The 19,036-nt window shown below is 39.6% G+C and overlaps 1 protein-coding gene across 37 annotated transcripts in view; it reads right to left on the bottom strand.

Annotated features, from left to right (window-relative positions):
• The window catches only part of DLG2 (discs large MAGUK scaffold protein 2), a 2,369,976-nt gene that overhangs the window by 627,534 nt on the left and 1,723,406 nt on the right, over positions 1 to 19,036 (bottom strand). For all 37 annotated transcript variants that reach the window (XM_042238120.2, XM_060403917.1, XM_060403919.1 and 34 more), the window contains one exon: positions 9,323 to 9,459. In XM_042238120.2, the coding sequence (XP_042094054.1) occupies positions 9,323 to 9,459 (137 nt within the window). The remainder of the gene's footprint in view (positions 1 to 9,322; positions 9,460 to 19,036) is intronic.

The following is a 19,036-nucleotide window of genomic DNA, read 5'->3' as shown; positions in this document are numbered from 1 at the left end:
CTTTGCAATCCCGTGGACTGTAGCCGCTGGGCTCCTCTGTCCATGGGATTCTCCAGGCAAGAATACTGCAGTGGGTTGCCATTTCCTACTCCAGAGGATCGTCCCAACCCAGGGATCAAACCTGGGTCTTTTACATCTCTGACTTTGGCAGCAGGTTCTTTACCACTAGGCTCCAACATTGAGCTCCAATACACTGGCCACCTGATGTGAAGAGCCGACTCACTGGAAAAGACCCTGATATTGGGAAAGATTGAAGGCAGGAAAAGGGGATGACAGAGGATGAGACGGTTGGATTGTATCACCAACTCAGTGAACATGGGTTTAGCAAACTGCAGGAGCTGGTGATAGACAGGGAAGCCTGGCGTGCTGCAGTCCATGGGGTTGCAAAGAATTGGATATGACTTAGCAACTGAACAACAACAGATTCAAAGTTTCTGGTATTATGTAAAAAAAGATGAAGAAGATCACATTTCTGTTACATGTGTGGTTCTCTGTATCACCGTGGCAGGGCTGATTAAAAACCACTGTGTAAAAATAAATGAAAGAATTGGAAACTTATCAACACTGTTAACATCCGACCATCTGTTCCAAAAAGTTCAAGGCCAACAGGTAATCTATTCAGTCCAAGATTACAACAGTAATCTACTGGTACAATCCATTAAAATCAGATGTCACCGGCATTTGAAAAAATAACTGAAAAAGAAACAAAATAAAATTATAGTGAACGGTACTAAATGCCAACTAGCAGGGGAAATTTAAAAAGCTGCTATTTTGATAAGGAGAATATATACTACGCATCTGGGTGACCCATGAAACATCAGAGAGGTCTGACGTTAAGGTCACTTTATTTAAAACACTAAGGGGCTTACTGCAAAGGTGAAAGGAAATAAATATAGAAGTCAGATGCAATAATCCTGCCTTTTTTAAAGTGGAAAAATAATATTACAAAGAATCAAAAGAGGTTTTGTTAAAAGGGTAATCTCTGCAGAAGATAAATGGATGTACGACAAAATTTACCACAAGAGTGACAGGAAAAGCACAAAACATCTTAAAAGATGGAGACGTGGAGAACGGGCAAGGCATAACTTTTCAAACAAATGTGGAGGAGGAATTAGCATTCACCACTGAGTTTCCAAGGGAGGAAGACTGAATAAACAGAGATGGATTGGAAAACACATTTTGATTTTATTTTAAGGAAAATGACAGTTCTCCGTCCTTAGAGAGTTCTAGCAGAGGTGAGGCACTATTGTGTTTCTGTCGTATTCTCATGCAGCAAATGAGAGTTGGAAAAAGACAACATATACGACAGAAACCTTTCAGTTCTGAGATACAAGAAATACTTAGGGGAAAAAGTACCCAATTTGCAGTTGAAGAACTGAAAGGATTATTACTCACGATCTCCCCACCACCACCAAAAGGTCATGCTCTTACAGCAGCGTAGATGCTGGAAAACTTCCTGAATTAGGGTGATATAGCCACAGAGGTCTAAAGAAGTTAATGGAGTTTCACTTTAGGTCAGTTTACTTACAGAACTATGAATGAATTTTTCCTAAGAAATGAGAGAAGGGAGTGCCACAAATTGTTTTAGAAAAAAAGAATATCTATTTAGAGAAAAACACTGTGGTACAGTTGGTAAATCACAAAATCTAAATTATTCACATTTCCTTGGGGGAAGATTAGGAGAGAAGAAAGAGAAAGAAGATATAAATGCAGGGTTGTAAAGGGAAGAAGAGGTGGATAGGAGTGACCTAAGAAGAGAATTAATAAATACTTTGGTTGAAGCAAGATAATTCATCTTTTGGGGAGGTTTCTGTGATATTTTTTTTTCTGTATGCTCTCTCTCATGGTCATTTTTCTTTCAGAATTTTATAAAATGAATCATTTTCTTTCATTTCCAGATTCAGCTTGGCAGTTGCCTTGGAACTACTAATTAGGTTTTACTTATGTAAGAGGAGAGAGACCTATTATTGTTGAAGGTTCATTTTTTTAAGCCTATGCTTTAATATTCAAAACAGTTAAGGATTATGTCACAGCTATTTTGGAAATCATTGTATCTACAATGAATCTCAACAAAATGATAATGGGAAAATAGCTTGGTGCCTAGAAAATCCTTTGACAGAATCATCTAGACTTTGAGGGTTTTTTAAAAAATTATTTTTAAGAATTTGAATATAAAGCTAAAAATTTAAATAGAGCTTCAAGATATCAGCACACTTCCAGCATGACATTGTAATAGCAGCAGTTGAAGAAATACAAGAAGTGATCCAGAAGAGTTATCTAAATCCAAATTCTTATAGAACAATGAGCCAAAGGTCAAATCAATCACTACCTATGACATACTGTGGGAGGGAATGGCAAACCGCTCCAGTATTTTTGCCACAAGAACGCCATGAACAGTATGAAAAGGTGAAAAGATACGACACCAGAAAATGAGCCCCACTGGTCAGAAGGTATCTGCTATGCTCCTTGGGAAAAGCAGAGGGCAATTACTAATAGCTCCAGAAAGAATGAAGGGGCTGGGACAAAGAGGAAATGACGCTCACTTGCAGATGTGTCTGGTGGTGAAAGTCAAGTCCGATGCTGTAAAGAACAGTATTGCATAGGAACCTGGAATGTCAGGTCCATGAATCAAGGTTAAACTGGAAGTGGTCAAGCAGGAGGTGGCAAGAGTGAACATCACCATTTTAGGAATCAGTGAACCAAAACGGACAGGAAGGGGGGAATTTAATCCAGACGGCTATTATCTGCTACTATGGGCAAGAATACTTTAGATGAAATGGAGTAGCCCTCAAAGTCAACAAAAAAGAGTCTAAAATTGGGTGCAATCTTAAATATGACAGAACGATCTCGGTTCATTTCCAAAGCAAAGTATTCAACATCACAGATCCAAGATTATGCCCCAACCACTGATGCCAAAGAAACTGAAGTTGAACGGTTCTATGAAGACCTACAAGACCTAGAACTAACACCAAAAAAAGATGTCCTTTTCATCATAGGGGATTGGAATGCAAAAGTAGGAAGTCAAGAGATACCTGGAGTAACAGGTAAGTTCAGCCTTGGTGTACAAAATGAAGCAAGGCAAAGGCTAATAGTTTTCTCAAGAGAACACACCAGTCATAGCAAACACCCTCCTACAACAGCAGGAGAAGACGCTGCACATGAACACCACCAGATGGTCAACACCGAAATCAGGTTGATTATATTCTTTGCAGCCAAAGATGGAGAAGCTCTATACAGTCAGCAAAAACAAGACTGGGAGTTGATTGTGGCTCAGATCATGAACTCTTTACTGCAAAATTCAGACTTAAATTGAATACAGTAGGGGAAACTACCAGGCCATTCAGGTATGACCTAAATAATTCCCTTATGATTATACAGTGGAAGTGAGAAACAGATTCAAGAGATGAGATCTGATAGACAGAGTGCCTGAAGAACTATGGATGGAGGTTCATGTCAGGAGGCATTGATCAAGACCATCCCCAAGAAAAAGAAATGCACAAAGGCAAAATGGTTGTCTGAGGAGGGCTTACACATAGCTGAGAAAAGAAGAGAAGTAAAAAGCAAAGGAGAAAAGGAAAGATGTACCCAACTGAATGCAGAGTTCCAGAGAAGAGCAAGGAGATGTAAGAAGGCCTTCTTAAATGAATGATTCAAAGAAGCAGAAGAAAACAATAGAATGGAAAATAATAGAGATCTTTTCAAGAAAATTAGAGAGATCAAGGGAACATTTCATGCAAGGATGTGCATGATAAAGGACAGAAATGGTATGGACCTAACAGAAGCAGAAGATATTAAGAAGAGGTGGCAGGAAAACACAGAGAATTATACAAAAAAGTTCTTAATGATCTGGATAACCATAATGGTGTGGTCACTCACCTAGAGCCTGACATCTTGGCGTGCAAAGTCAAGTGGGCCATAGGAAGCATTACTATGAACAAAGCTAGTGGAAGTGATAGAATTCCAGCTGAGATATTTCAAGTTCTAAAATATGATTCTGTTACAGTGCTGTACTCAATATATCAGCAAATTTGGAAAACAGCAGTGGCCACACGACTGGAAAAGATCAGTTTTCATTCCAATCCCAAAGAAAGGCAATGCTGAAGAATGTTCTGTGGAAAATTCTTCAACAGATGGGAATACCAGACCACCTGACCTGCCTCTTGAGAAACCTATATGCAGGTCAGGAAGCAACAGTTAGAACTGGACACGGAACAACAGACTGGTTCCAAAAAGGAAAAGGAGTACGTCAAGGCTGTATATTGTCACCCTGCTTATTCAACCTCTATGCAGAGCACGTCATGAAAAATGCTGGGCTGGAAGAAGTACAAGTTGGAATCAAGATTGCCGGGAGAAATATCAATAACCTCAGATATGCAGATGACAGCACCTTTATGGCAGAAAGTGAAGAGGAGCTAAAAAGCCTCTTGATGAAGGTGAAAGAGGAGAGTGAAAAAGTTGGCTTAAAGCTCAACATCCAGAAAATGAAGATCATGGCATCTGGTCCCATCACTTCCTGGGAAATAGATGGGGAAACAGTGTCAGACTTTATTTTTTGAGGCTCCAAAATCACTGCAGATGGTGACTGGAGCCATGAAATTAAAAGACGCTTACTCCTTGGAAGGAAAGTTATGACCAACCTAGATAGCATATTCAAAAGCAGAGACATTACTTTGCCAACAAAGGTCCGTCTAGTCAAGGCTATGGTTTTCCAGTGGTCATGTATGGATGTGAGAATTGGACCGTGAAGAAGGCTGAACACCGAAGAATTGATGCTTTTGAACTGTGGTGTTGGAGAAGACTCTTGAGAGTCCCTTGGACTGCAAGATCCAACTAGTCCATTCTGAAGATCAGCCCTGGGTGTTCTTTGGAAGGAATGATGCTAAAGCTGAAACTCCAGTACTTTGGCCACCTCATGCGAAGAGTTGACTCATTGGAAAAGACTCTGATGCTGGGAGGGATTGGGGGCAGGAAGAGAAGGGGACGACAGAAGATGAGATGGCTGGATGGCATCACTGACTCGATGGCTGTGAGTCTGAGTGAACTCCGGGAGTTGGTGATGGACAGGGAGGCCTGGCATGCTGCAATTCATGGGGTCACAAGGAGTTGGACATGACTGAGCGACTGAACTGAACTGAACTGAAGAATGTTCAAACCACCACACAACTGCACTCACTTCACATGCTAGCAAAGTAGCGTTCAAAGTCCTTCAAGCGAGGCTTCAACAGTATGTGAACCGAGAACTTCCAGAAGTACAAGCTGGGTTTAGAAAAGGCAGAGGAACCAGAGATCAAATTGCCAACATTCACTGCATCATAAGGAAAGAAAAGGAATCCCAGAAAAGCATCTAAGTTTGCTCCATTGACTATGTATGCTAAAGCCTTTGTGTCGATTACAACAAACTGGAAAATTCTTAAAGACATGGGAATACAAGACCATCTTACCCTCCTCCTGAGAAACCTGTATGCAGGTTAAGAAGCAACAGTTAGAATCGGACATGGAGGAATGGACTGGTTCCAAATTGGGAAAGGAGTACGACAAGGCTGAACATCATGTGAAATGCCAGGCTGGATGAATCACAAGCTGGAATCAAGATTTCTGGGATAAATATCAATAACTTTAGATACACAGATGATATCACTCTAATGGGAGAAAGTGAAGAGGAAGTAAACAGCCTCTTGATGAGCGTGAAAAAGGAGAGTGAAAAATCTGGCTTAAAACTCAGTATTCAAAAACTAAGATCATGGCATCCGGTCTCATCACTTCATGGCAAATAGAAGGGGAAAAAGTGGAAGCAGTGACAGGTTTTATTTTGGGGTCTCCAAAATCACTGCCAACAGTGACTGCAGCCATGAAATTAAAGACACTTGCTCCTTGGAAAGAAAGCTATGACAAACCTAGGAAGTGGATTAAAAAGCAGAGACGTCACTGTGCGAACAAAGCCCATATAGTCAAAGCTATGATTTTTCCAGTAGTCATGTACAGATGTGAGATTTGGACCATAAAGAAGGCTGAGTGTGAAAGAATTGATGCTTTTGAATTGCAGTGCTGGAGTAGGCACCTGAATGTCCACTGGACTGCAAGGAGATCAAACCAGTCAGTCCTAAAGGAAATCAACCATGAAAATTCAATGGAAGGACTAATGCTGAAGCTGAAGCTTCAATATTTTGGCTACCTGATGTGAAGAGTCAATTCATTTGAGAAGACCCTGATGCTGGGAAAGATTGAAGGCAAGGAGAGAAGAGGGCACAGAGGATGAGATGGATAAGTTAGCATTACTGACTCAACTGGACATGAATTTGAACAAAGTCTGGGAGATAGTGAAAAACAGTGGAGCCTGGCAGGCTGCAGTCCATGGGGTTGCAAGAGGTGGATAAGACTTAGTGACTGAACATCAACAACAACACGACATGTTACTCTCTTCATTTTTCAATTCAGTACTATGTAGAATATGAATAGCACAGTTCATTCCATTTCCAAGTCAAGAAACAACACACTTTGTCTTCTCGAGAGAAGTTGTTAGAGGGAGTTGCCTTATGTCCAAAGAATACCTCTCTGTTTCAGAAGCAAAACATCATAGGTACCAACTTTCACATTGAAGGTAATAAAAAACAAGCAAACAAATTTCAGAACATCTCAAGAATGAAAATAGTAGTTCTGCTATATACCCCATGGCCTATAAATAACAGTATCTTTTTGTTGTTGTTCATTTGCTAAGTCATGCCCGACTCCCTGCAAACCCGTGGACTGCAGCATACAAGGCTTCCCTGTCTTAAAATTTGCTAAGAAGGTAGATCTTGCGTTATGTGTTCTTACTATTTACACACAAAAAATAATAATGAGAAAAAACTGTGGGAAGTGATGGATAATTTTATAGCCTGGAAGGGGGTGATAGTTTCATTAGTATGTACTTATCTTCAAAGCCATGGAGTTGTGTACATTAAATGTACATTTGCTTTTTACATGTCAATCATACCTCTAAATTGCTTTAAAAAAATAAAATAAAATTGCAGTGACATCAAGCGGTAAGGAAACTGAAAACTCTTAGTGACTTTGACTCAAGTGATTAACGCTGCATTTTTTTTGCCCATTCAGATTGACCATACTTTTTCTGCTGACTCCTTCCTGAGTAGTGGCTATTGCCTGGGGCATGACAGGTGCTCAGTCTATTACTTTTTAGATAAAAGAACGAGTGAATGATGAAGGGAGGAAAGAATTGTGATACTGGAGAAGACTCTAGGGAGGAAGCCTTCCTTTCTCAAGACTTCCTTGAGAGTCTCTTGGACTGCAAGGGCATCAGAGGTAGGGAGGAAATAATTGACTAACAAATTCTGGGAAACACATGCAAAGACCACGTTTGCTGGTTACAAGCATTTGAAATCCCATTCTGTCTGTTGCTAACTCTATGACCCATGGTCAAGCTAGTAAACCTCTCTATACCTCAGTTTCCCTCTGCTTTAAAAGAGGCTGTTGTGAAAAGTACATGCTACATTATGGAACAGCACTTTTGAAAGAACCGGGAGCATAGTGAATGCCAAATAAATGCTAGCTATCAAGATTAGTATTAAGCTCTTATTCAGATAATTCAATACAAAAATCATTGACACCTATGAAATTAAGCCAGTGGGACTACAAACAACCTGTCTAGAGTCCAGGGATGTGGGCTCAATGAACTTTGAAGTTCAACCTCCAAAGCTTGCACATGTCTTAGAAATTACTATTCTGTTGAAACGGTATAGCTTGATCCTTCCTAAACACTTCTCATGAAATTATTGGAGACACTGGCTCTCTGTGATAAAGCCTCAAGATCCTGGTTTACAAGGGCAGACATATCACTAGATATACTTCTTGAGAGTTATCTTCTATTGATTTTCAGTATATTATTATCCTGTAGACTTGATACAAAACAGCAAATGGAGATGAAACCGTTTTATTACATGCAACCCCCCCAGTACACTGCTTAGAACTGCCTACATTTTGCTTTGCCTGCATGTGTGTGTGCTAAGTTACTTCAGTCATGTCTGACTCTTTGTGACCCTGTGGACTGTAGCCTCCCAGGCTCCTCTATCCATGGGATTCTCCAGGAAAGAATACTGGAGTAGGTTTCCATTTTTTTCCTCCAGGGTATATCTTCCTGACCCAGGGATCGAACTCATGTCTCCTGCGTTGGCAGGCAGGTTCTTTACCACCAGCACCCTCTGGGAAGCCCAGGAGCTTATTATATAACTCCATGGCTCAGAAAGGGTGGTTGTGTGTTGGAGTCAACCACTAAGACTCCTAAAGCATGCAAGCAGCTGGCAAATAAAATAGCAGTAAATCTTTCTGAAAGGAGAAGAGGAAGGATCCATTTATATATGTGACAGAACTCAAATTATGAATCCTTGGAAGTCAAGGACTGTGTCTACGCTGGTTGAACGAAGGAACACAGTGGCATAGAAATGTGCGCATCAGTAAAGCAGATAGCATTTGCTATGCAAAGCCCACCTCTCTACCAGTCTCGATTAAGTAGTCTCTCTGGCTGATAGGAGCTGGATTATATTGGAAGAACAACATATAATCTCTGTGCCTGTGGAAACTGGTGAAAACGTAGATTTCTGCTTTTAAAATATCAGCAAATCAGATTCAATTATACCTGCGCTTCTAATATCTCTTACAACAAAATCTGTTCTCTCTTCTTTTCTATTTTTACCAAGGTGACTGCTATGGACTGAATTGTACTTCCTCCTTCCAAATTCTTATGTTGACGTTCTAACCCCTAACCTGACAATAGTTGGAGGTAGGGTTTTTAGAAGTTAATAAATTGGGCTTCCCTGATGGCTCAGATGGTAAAGAATCCACCTGCAATGCAGGAGACCTGGGTTTGATCCCTGGGTTAGGAAGATCCCCCGGAGAAGGGAATGGCAACCACTCTAGTAATCTTGCCTGGGATATCCTATGGACAGAGAAGCCTGGTGGGCTACAGTCCATAGGGTCACAAAAAGTCGGACACAACTGAGCGACTAAGCACAGCACAAGGTTATTAATGAGATGACTATGAGATGAGAAAGATCTCTCAGGATAAGCACAGAGAAAAGGCCACGGGAGGAAGCTGCAGGAAGACACTTATCTGCAAGCCAAGAAGAGAGACCTCACCAGAAACTGGATGGGTCAGAACTTTGCTCTTAAATTTCCCCACTTCCAAAACCGTCAGAAAATAAAATGTGTGTTGTTTAAGTCACCTAGACTATAGTATCCAGTGAAGGCAGCCTAAACTGACGGTGACAGTCATGCCCTGGAAAGTAAGAGCTTTATAAGCACACTCACAGCTCTGCTGGGTCACACTCACCATTAGTAGCCTATCCCCTACTTGCAATCTTCCATCTTTCTGTGCAGCTCCTCCGTCGATAATTTTAGTGACATAAATGCTATTGTCTCCAGGAATGTGCTGGTTTCCCACACCTCCTGCGATACTGAAGCCTAAACCTACAGAAAAGGAACAGAAAAACAAAAGTCTTGTATTGGTTCAAGAAAGTGTTATTAGTCACACTTCAACAAAGAAAATTAAGCTTTCATTTGTTACAACAGTAATAAATAACAATAAATTCTACTCCAATCAACTTTGCTCTTTAAATATTTGAAAGCTTGCTGATTAATGCTACTAAAGCAGAACACAAGTGTAGTCCTGCCCACGTTTAGTCTATGGGCTCATCTTCGTTGATGCTGTTGTTACTTTAGCATAGCAAACAGAAGTAGTGCCAGTCATTTGGGGAGAGACCTAGAAATTTTTGACATTTCAAAATGAAAAGTTCAGCCATTTGAAGAGTTGACAAATTCGGAGATAAGAGCCATGAAGAAGATACATTGGATATTGGTGTAATAATTTCAGAGAGAAGATAAGGATTTGTTCATTGCTTGCCCTTCATGTTTCCTTCTCTGGGCACCTTGTCATATTTTCAGACTTCCTGGCACTTCCTGCTATTAACTTATAGTTAAAAGAGAATGAAAACAAATGAATTATCCCTGCACACAGTCTGAAGAATAAGGAGGTTATATACTTTGACTATATTATTTTTACAGCAAACCATGAAATATCAAATCATTTTTAAACATGGAAATTATCCATTTTGAGTGAAGAATTTTATGCTGCTATGGCATATAAATTTCTTCCAGTTTTACTGATATATAATTGACATAGTACTGTATAAGATTAAGGTACTTAGAATGATGATTTGATTTATATACATCATGAAATGTCTGTCATAATAAGTTCAGTGAACATCCATCATATATAGATACAAAATGAAACAGAAGCAAATTTTTCCTTGTGATGAGAATCCTTAGGATTTCCTCTCTTAACTTTCATATCTAACATACAGCAGTGTTAATTATGTTACATATTACACCCCTAGTATTATTTATCTTATAAGTGAAAATTTGTATGTTTGTGCCTTCATCTAACTGCCCCTTGTCATCCCTCAACTCTTGGTAATCACAAGCTTGATCTCTTCTTCTATGATTGAATTTGCTTGAAGTATAATAGACCTACACTACTATGCTAGTTCCTATTTACAACATGGTGATTAGATATTTCTATACATTTCAAAATAATCACCATAATAAGCCTAGTTACATATGCCACTGTACAAAAATATTACATAGTTATTGACTATATTCCTCACATTGTGCATTTCACAATCGTGACTCATTTATTTTGCAGGTAAAAGTCTGTACCTCTTAATCTTCCTCACCTATTTCCTCCCCACCCATCCATTTTTCTCTCCTCTGGCAAACACTTTATCTGTATTTAGAGCTCTGTTTCCATTTTGCTATGTTTGTTCATTTGTTTTAGTTTTTAGATTTCACACATAAGTGAAATTATACAGTATCTGTCTTTCTCTGTCTGACTTATTCCACTTAGCATAATATCCTCTAGGTCTATCCATGTTGTCACAAACTTTAATTTATATTAAACTATGGAATGACAACAAGAATATAGTTATTAAAAAATCATTATGAGGCCATTTTAAAAGAATAACTGATGGACTCTTTAAAAGTATAAGAACAAAAAAACTTCTCAGAATATGATTGAATACATATTCAGTACAATACTTGTAGCATATATTTTCATTATATTTGAAAATTATTACAATTAACATGCAATTACTCAGAAAGGAAGATAGAAATAAAAACTTCTGTTACTAAAGACAGAAAATTTCTGTAACTTATTTGTCTTAAGCAATTACCACCCCTCCTCCAGTTTTTAAAAAAATTCATACACTTGTTTTATGAGGAAATAATAATAAAAATTTTTGGCACTTTATAAAACAATAAAAATACTCCATTTCTCTATCCTTGTACTGAATAAATATTGAATAGGGCTATATGCTGTTCTTAAGGTAGCATAAATAATTAATGGAAAAATAATGGCATGGTAAATTATAAAGTAACACCTCTGGAATGATATTTCAAGTGAAATGTTTTTTTATTAAATTAACTATAATAGTTAACAATATAAGAAAAATGAATTTAAATTGATGGCCACTTAAAGTAAGTGTTATTTAATTTCCTACTAGAGAGGTGACTATTCTTTATTGATGTTTTGACATTGTATAGCTCTATAAATGTATTTCTTTGCCTCATATTTAAAGAATTTGTATATCAAGTGAAAGATGACCAAGAGTAAATAAAATGTCCCCAACTGGCATTTTCTATGAAATTGAAAATACATATCAGCTCATATTTTCCCAAACTGTTACTTCATATTTATATATGATTATAGGGAAGTTCAAAAAACATACCAACATTTACAAAAGCTTCATAGCCACATGCTAGGACGAATCTACTGCATTACAATAGTACAAAAGTCATTCCAAGCTGAGGACAAAAGGTTAAAGAAAACCCGGGGACTCTGATCCACATGTACTATGCCAACAGTAAATGCCACAGCCGGTCTGAGTTACAGAAGAGCTAAGAAAACAAATTACCACCGCAAACAAGGATAAGTCCAACAAAGGGAATAACTACGTAGTTGACATTTGAAGTTGAGGATTTTACCAAGACAATGAAATCACTATGGATACTGTAGACATAAATATACCAGCTAAAAAGGAAATAACTTTTTCCCTCTAAGATTAGACTTAAGTACTCCTTAACTGGTGATTTTGCTTAAGATGAAGTGAAGTAATTGTAGTAAGAGCTAGAGAACTGGTCAAAAGGTATAGAACTAAACATTTTCCCTAATTTCCCTTACTTAGATGGAACATGGCTATATTTAAAAATTATTAATATTTGCTCAACATTCAATCATTCAATTTAACATGATAAGCTAAATGTATAGCTTATGTCTATATCCAGAAGACAAGGTTATTTACAGGCAGAAGTATCCATCTGTGTTATAAAACAGAATCTGGTCCTGTCCATCCATCCATCCATCCATTTATTCATTCATTCACTCACTCGCATATCCATGCATTCAACAAGCATCTCCTGAGTGCGTACCACGCACTGTAAAACCAGCTGCTATTAACTGCAGCCAACATAAATGTAAAAAAGTGGATTGACCAGAAACACTATAGAAATAATGATCCATGAGTTCATAAGAGTAAGTGTGGTTGAACCTGGCTGAAGCAATGCTCTAAACTTAGCTGATGCTACTGATGTTTGGAGGGCTGCTCTGTGAAGACACATGTGGGCTAGTCCCACCAAGCAATAAGCCCAAATTCAAACCATGAGTTTGGAGGCATTGGCTTCCTTACACACACTCTGCTAAAACAGAGGTAGTCTGTCTACTTTATAGGACCATCTCTCCCTTCATGTGCTCACACTTCACTCCTTCAATCCACTCTAGACACACTGACGGCCTTGACATTTCTAGAACACCCCAGACACCCTTCCATCTCAAGGCATTTGCTCTAGCTGTTACTGTTGCCTGGAACACTCTGCCTTCAGGGCATTGTTAAAATTTCAGTGTCTCTGGAAGCCTGACTCTGACCCCTAATAACTGTCCCCTAACAATCCACCCCACCTCCTTATCCTGCTCTATTCTCACTGTCCCTTAGCACATACCACCTTGTAATATACTAGATAAATCATCTATATATATATATATATATATATATATATATATTTAACTTTACAATACTGTATTGGTTTTGCCATACATCAACATGAATCCGCCACGGGTATATATTTTATTTTTTTTATTGTCCATCTTCTTGGTGAAAATATAAACTCCGGATGACAGGGATTTTTAACGGTTTCATGCTATGCAGTAGAACAAGGGTAGGTACACAGTTACCTCTTAAATACACACTAAATGAAAGAATGGATAAGCAAATGAACAGAAGAGCACAAGGAAAGCCGCCTGTCTCCGAGAAAGATTCCCCTTAAAGAGGAAGCTGGTGGCTTTAAAGAGAGGGGGACCGCTGAGAAAGCGGGTGTCCTCAGTGAGGTTTGATAACTGTGTGGGGCAGGCCATTGCCGCACGTGCAGTCTGGTTACCTCCCCATCTTAGTCTACACAGAGCTTATAGCAGCCACTAGGGAGGCAGGGGGTGACAGCAGACGCGTCCTCGAGTCCTGACCATTCCATCTAGTGACGGTGTGAACTGCAGTCCCACCCTCCTAATCTGTAACAGGGGAATAAGTGTATCTATGCTCTAGAGTAACTGGCGCATAATGGAGATTCTTTTTTTCAAAATTTCTTTTAAAAATATTTATGCAGTTTTGAAATGTTATATTCCATTTACAGTTATTGTAGAATAGATTCTTTTTAAAAAATATTTATTTATTTATTTGGCTGTGTTGGTCTCAGGTGCGGCAGACGGGATCTTCCGCTGTGGCGTGAGGGCTTCTCTCTAGCTGTGGCTCATGAGCTTAGCCGCCCCAAGGCATGTGGGATCTTAGTTCCCCAGCCAGAGATTGAACCTGTGTCCCCCACATTGGAAGGCAGATTCTTTAACACTGGACCACCAGGGAAGTCTCACAAAGTAGATTCTTGATAAATAAAAATTCTCTGCTTTAGGAAGCTCTCAAGTTGTCTGGAAAAACGAATACCTAAACATCTTGGCATAACTGAACTGGTTAGGATCAGCTCTATCATGGTACTATGATATGTGAGTACAGAGGGGACCATGACTTACTTCTAGAAGAGCAGGAGAAATTAACAGAAGCTTTAGCATTCAGGCTGGGTCTTCAATATTGAGTTTGAATTGATAAAAGAGAATGCATTTTTCAAACCAATACATCCAAACTGACTCAGTGACTAAAGAGTCAGCTGCCCTGACTTAGATCACAAAATGTTCATAAAATCCCAGCTCCCCTGTGCTGGAAATTGAGACAGACATGCCTAGCAAACACTTAAAACCTATATTATGGTAAGATAGATATGCTAGAGTCGTCCTTAACAAGATAAATACAATGACTAGCATAAAGATTTGATTAAGGAACACTGATTTTTGCTAAGTGGCCAATTTAGAGAATGGGTTACAGCACTGAAAAGATGTGTCCATGATAAACAAATAGCCCCAGATCATCAGGAGACAGCAAACTAATCAATTATAAATTAAACTCAGTGACAAGAGTTGGTAGGTCTCATCCTAAAAACTGGCCCTAGCACTATTGACTGTGAAATGTTTGGCTCTTAAGGATAATACTAAACAAGCCTAGGCAGTGTCAGTGTTAAAGAAAGTGGACATAAAATGAGTATGAAAATCACAAAGGAAGTAAAATCAGTGGATATTTTATACTCTGGCAAAGGGAGAAAGCACGTGAAATTTAAACACCTAATTCTCCAAATTAAAAACTGATCCATTTGACAAACATGTGATGTGCAAATAATTTCAGGATTACTTTCAGTGCATAAAGCTGGGTTCCTCTTTGCATATTGCTTGCATATCCCCAAGTTATATATCCTCAGGTCAGCTTCAGGGATGCAGGCACAGGGAACGGATTGTCTACATGCTGTATAAAGCCTTTAACTTAACCTTTCCCAAAGCAGTCTTTTCCTCCTCCTATGAAGAAAAGGACATGAAGAATCCCAGTGCACCCTTTCCCCTTGTCTGACTGTGCTGAGGAGCAGGTGTCGGTGACAGAGGGAATCCTGAAGGAGGAAGCCTTGGGAACACAGACTGATACTGTGTGGGAGAAGCTTAGAATAAAACCCCCAAAGCCTGTAAGAGTCATGTGATTACAAAGTAGCCACACAGTCTTTTTTGGACAGTACAGTAGGAATTATTGGTGGGTGTGAGTAAGGAAGGGACAGCGCCGAGGCTCTGAGTGCAGGGTCCACCATTTGTCCAGGGGGCCATGATTAGGGACGTGTTGATATTTGACCCCGCAGCCATCTGAGATGAGCTGCTTTTCTGCCACTGTGTTTTCAAATTCATCTGTGTCAAATGGCTCAGTAGTAAAGAGTCCGCTGCCAGTGCAGAAGTCACAGGTTCAATCCCTGATCCTGGGAGATCCCATATGTTGCAGAGCAACTAGTCCCACGGCCACAACTATCAAGCCTGTGCTCTGGAGCCCCAGAGCCACAAGTACTGAAGCCCGTGCACCCGAGAGCCCATGCTCTGCAACAAGGGAAGCCGCTGCAATAAGAAGCCCATGAACCGCAACTAGACAAAAGCCCACACAGCAACGAAGACCAAGCACGCTCAAAATGTATATATAAAATTGCAAAAAAAAAAAAAAAAAAAAAACCTTAGTAAATCCTCACTTCTCAGAGATGTGGATCTTCTGGTGGCCAGGGAACATGAACTTGGCCCTGGGGAAGGCCTCAGTTACATGTTCCTTGTTCTGCATCTTGGTGAGGATGGACATTATAACTTGGCTCCTATGGATCCTGACCACTGTGCCCTGGGCCTTTCCAAAGGCACCACACACACCTGTCTGGAGACCATCAGATCCAGCACGGGGCAATAGTCTTTATGGGCGTAAAGAGCTATGTCCCATGACGTCTTATGATCACTCAATAACTTGGCTCAACTTCATTTTAAATGACTTTATCAGGTGGACACTCTGAGGCATCTCCAAAACTTTAGCATTATTATATTAAGCTGACTGCTTCTGTCATAGTTTATCTAGGATCTGCAACATAGGGTGTTTAGCACTTTACAAAACAACAAAACCAAATCTATAGTGGTATTCTGTACACTCTGACTACATGGTTTTATTAAAGGAAATACAGAATCCAGCCTAAAGCCTCACAGGCCTTGTCTGGGAAAACTTCTGAACGTGCATGCATTTCAGTGGACAAATAAAACAAAAAACTTTACCTGTGGGTCTAGTCTACACAGATAACAGACGATTTTACATCTCTCCTTCAGAAAAAAAAAAAAAAAATCTTTGCTTAAAAAATACCAGAATGTGCTTTTCATTTTGAGAGAATAATTTATCTCATTGAGTGTTAAAAATATGATTAATTAAAGAGCAAAGCTGTATATTCTTACTCTCTAGATTCTTCATGGCCTCAAAAGACAAAGTTTGGAACTGAAAGAAGGGTTCTATTTTAAATTCGTACAGCACCGGCTAGGTAGGCTCAAACCTACTTAAGGGTCTCTCACAGAGCACGCAATTAACTCACCACAGTCAACATTCCAAACTTTTCTTCTATGGACTTCAAAATACCTACTCATACTTTTAGCCTAAAACCAGTCCTATTTTATTATGAAAAGTCTCCATGTCTATACCTACCATTTCTCAAAGCAATGAGCAACACTCTTATTTGTAAACCTAAATCTTCTCCTTCACCCTATAATTTTATTCATTATTCTTTTTTTCCTCTCTAGAATATTCAGTCTCTTACCATCAATGCTTTTATTCTGTTCCAGCTTTGACCATACTTCTGTCCTGCCCCAAAAGACCTTCTCTTCAATTTACTGCAGCCTCTTTTACTGAAAGAGCTGGAGTTTCCAAACAGGGATCTTTAGTTACTAACTTCATTTCTGTATCACATACAGTTTTCTCAGACTCTACCATGTGACTCCACACAATCCAGTCTATTCACATGGCAGTGGCTACAGGGTGAATTATGTCTTTTCTAAAAACAGACTGAAGTCCTAAGTCCTGTTAGCTGTGAGTGGTGTTAGTTACTCAGTCTTCATGATCCCATGGACTGTAGCCTGCCAGGTTCCTCTGTCCATGGAATTCTCTAGGCCAGAATACTGGAGTGGGAGCCACTCCCTTCTCCAGGGGATCTTCCTGACACGGGGATCAAACTGAGGTCTCCTACATTGCAGGAGGATCCTTTACCATCTAAGCTACCAGGGAAGCATTACCTGTGAATGTGACTTTATTTGGAACCAGGGTTTTGGCAGATGGAATCAACTTTAGATGAAGTTATACTATACTATAAAGAAAGCTGAGCCTGAAGAATTGATGCTTTTGAACTGTGGTATTGGAGAAGACTCTTGAGAGTCTCTTGGATTGTAAGGAGATGCAATTAGTCCATCCTAAAGGAAATCAGGCCTGAATATTCTTAGGAAGGACCGATGTTGAAGCTGAGACTCCAATACTTGGTCCATCTGATGCGAAGAACTGACTCATTTGAAAAGACCCTGACGCTAGGAAAGATTGAAGGCGGGAGGAGAGGGGGACAATGGAGGATGAGATGGTTGGATGGCATCACTGACCCGATGGACATGCATTTTAGTAAGCTCCAGGAGTTGGTGATGGACAGGGAAACCTGGCGTGCTGCAATCCATGGGGTCGCAAAGATTCAGACAGGACTGAGCCACTGAACTGAACTGATACTGGATTACTGTGAGCCCCAATCTAATGATTAGTGTCTTTATTAGAAGAGGAAATTTGAACCCAGAAACACACAGAGAAGAATGGACATGATGACAGAGAGGAGGATGGTACACCTGCAAGTCAAGGAATGCCAAGGACTGCCAGCAACCATCAAAACCAGAGGAGAAGCACGAACCAGACTCTCCCCAGAGCCCTCCAGGAGGACTCAATCAGGCTGACATCCTGATCCCAGACCTGCAGGCTCTAGAACTATTAAGAGAATAAATTTACATTGTTTCAAGTGACCTAGTTTATGATCATTTGTTAAGCTGTGTTGTTGTTGTTTAGTTACTAAGTCATGTCCGGCTCTTTTGCGACCCCATGGACTGTAGCCATCCAGGCTCCTCTGTCCATGTGATTTCCCAGACAAGAATACTGGAGTAGATTGCCATTTCCTTCTCCAGGGGATCTTCCCAGTCCAGGAATTGAACCTGCATCGCCTGTATCGGCAGGCGGATTCTTTACCACTGAGACACCAGGGAAGCCCATTTGTTAAAGTAGCACCAGGAAATTAATAGAGCATCACATTTATACAGTTTAAGTGGTGGTAAGGGTGTCTACCTCTTTCCTTTCCTTTATTTGCTTATTTAAAAAATTTATTTATTTTTAAATTTTTAATTAATTTTTAAATTGAAGGATAATTGCTTTGCAGAAATTTTGTTGGTTTCTGCCAAATATCAACATGAATCAACCATTGGTATACATATATCAACCTCTTTCTAATGAAATCATATATATACACACACAAGCCTGGGCACTTATCAACATAGCAGCAGTAATTGAAACTATGAAAATGAATTCCCCACAAGAAAGAGATTATAGAGAGAATAGGATTCTGTGGTGTATGCCTTGAGGAATAACTATTATCTGAGAGAAGTGAATTTGGCCTGTATCCCCAGTTTCTGATACAGCCTATATGGCGTGGGCTCCCAAATTTGCATTTCTCATAGGCCCTTGCATGATGCTAATGCTAGTGGCATGAGGACCACACTGTTTCAGAGCAATAAAATAAAGATAATATAATAATATAAAATGAAGTGAGAAATAGTAAAAGAAATGAGGGAAGAAACAGGGTAGTGTAATATGATGAGAGTAGGAATATAAAAGTAATCAGTATTTGTTCTATGTAATGCAGAAGGAACAAGGGCCTATCAGGAATTCCTAATTTTTTGGAAGAAAATTCTGGATGACTGGGGGGGTTCCTTGCCTGGGAGAACTGTCTAGTTTGTAGTTACTTCATTCATTCCCAATAGGAGAGGATGGCATAAAAT

This window comes from Ovis aries, chromosome 21, assembly GCF_016772045.2.
Source record: "Ovis aries strain OAR_USU_Benz2616 breed Rambouillet chromosome 21, ARS-UI_Ramb_v3.0, whole genome shotgun sequence".
In the NCBI taxonomy this organism is placed as follows: Eukaryota; Metazoa; Chordata; class Mammalia; order Artiodactyla; family Bovidae; genus Ovis; species Ovis aries.
The sequence above is the reverse complement of the archived record's forward strand: the minus strand, read 5'-3'. Positions and strand labels throughout refer to the sequence as shown.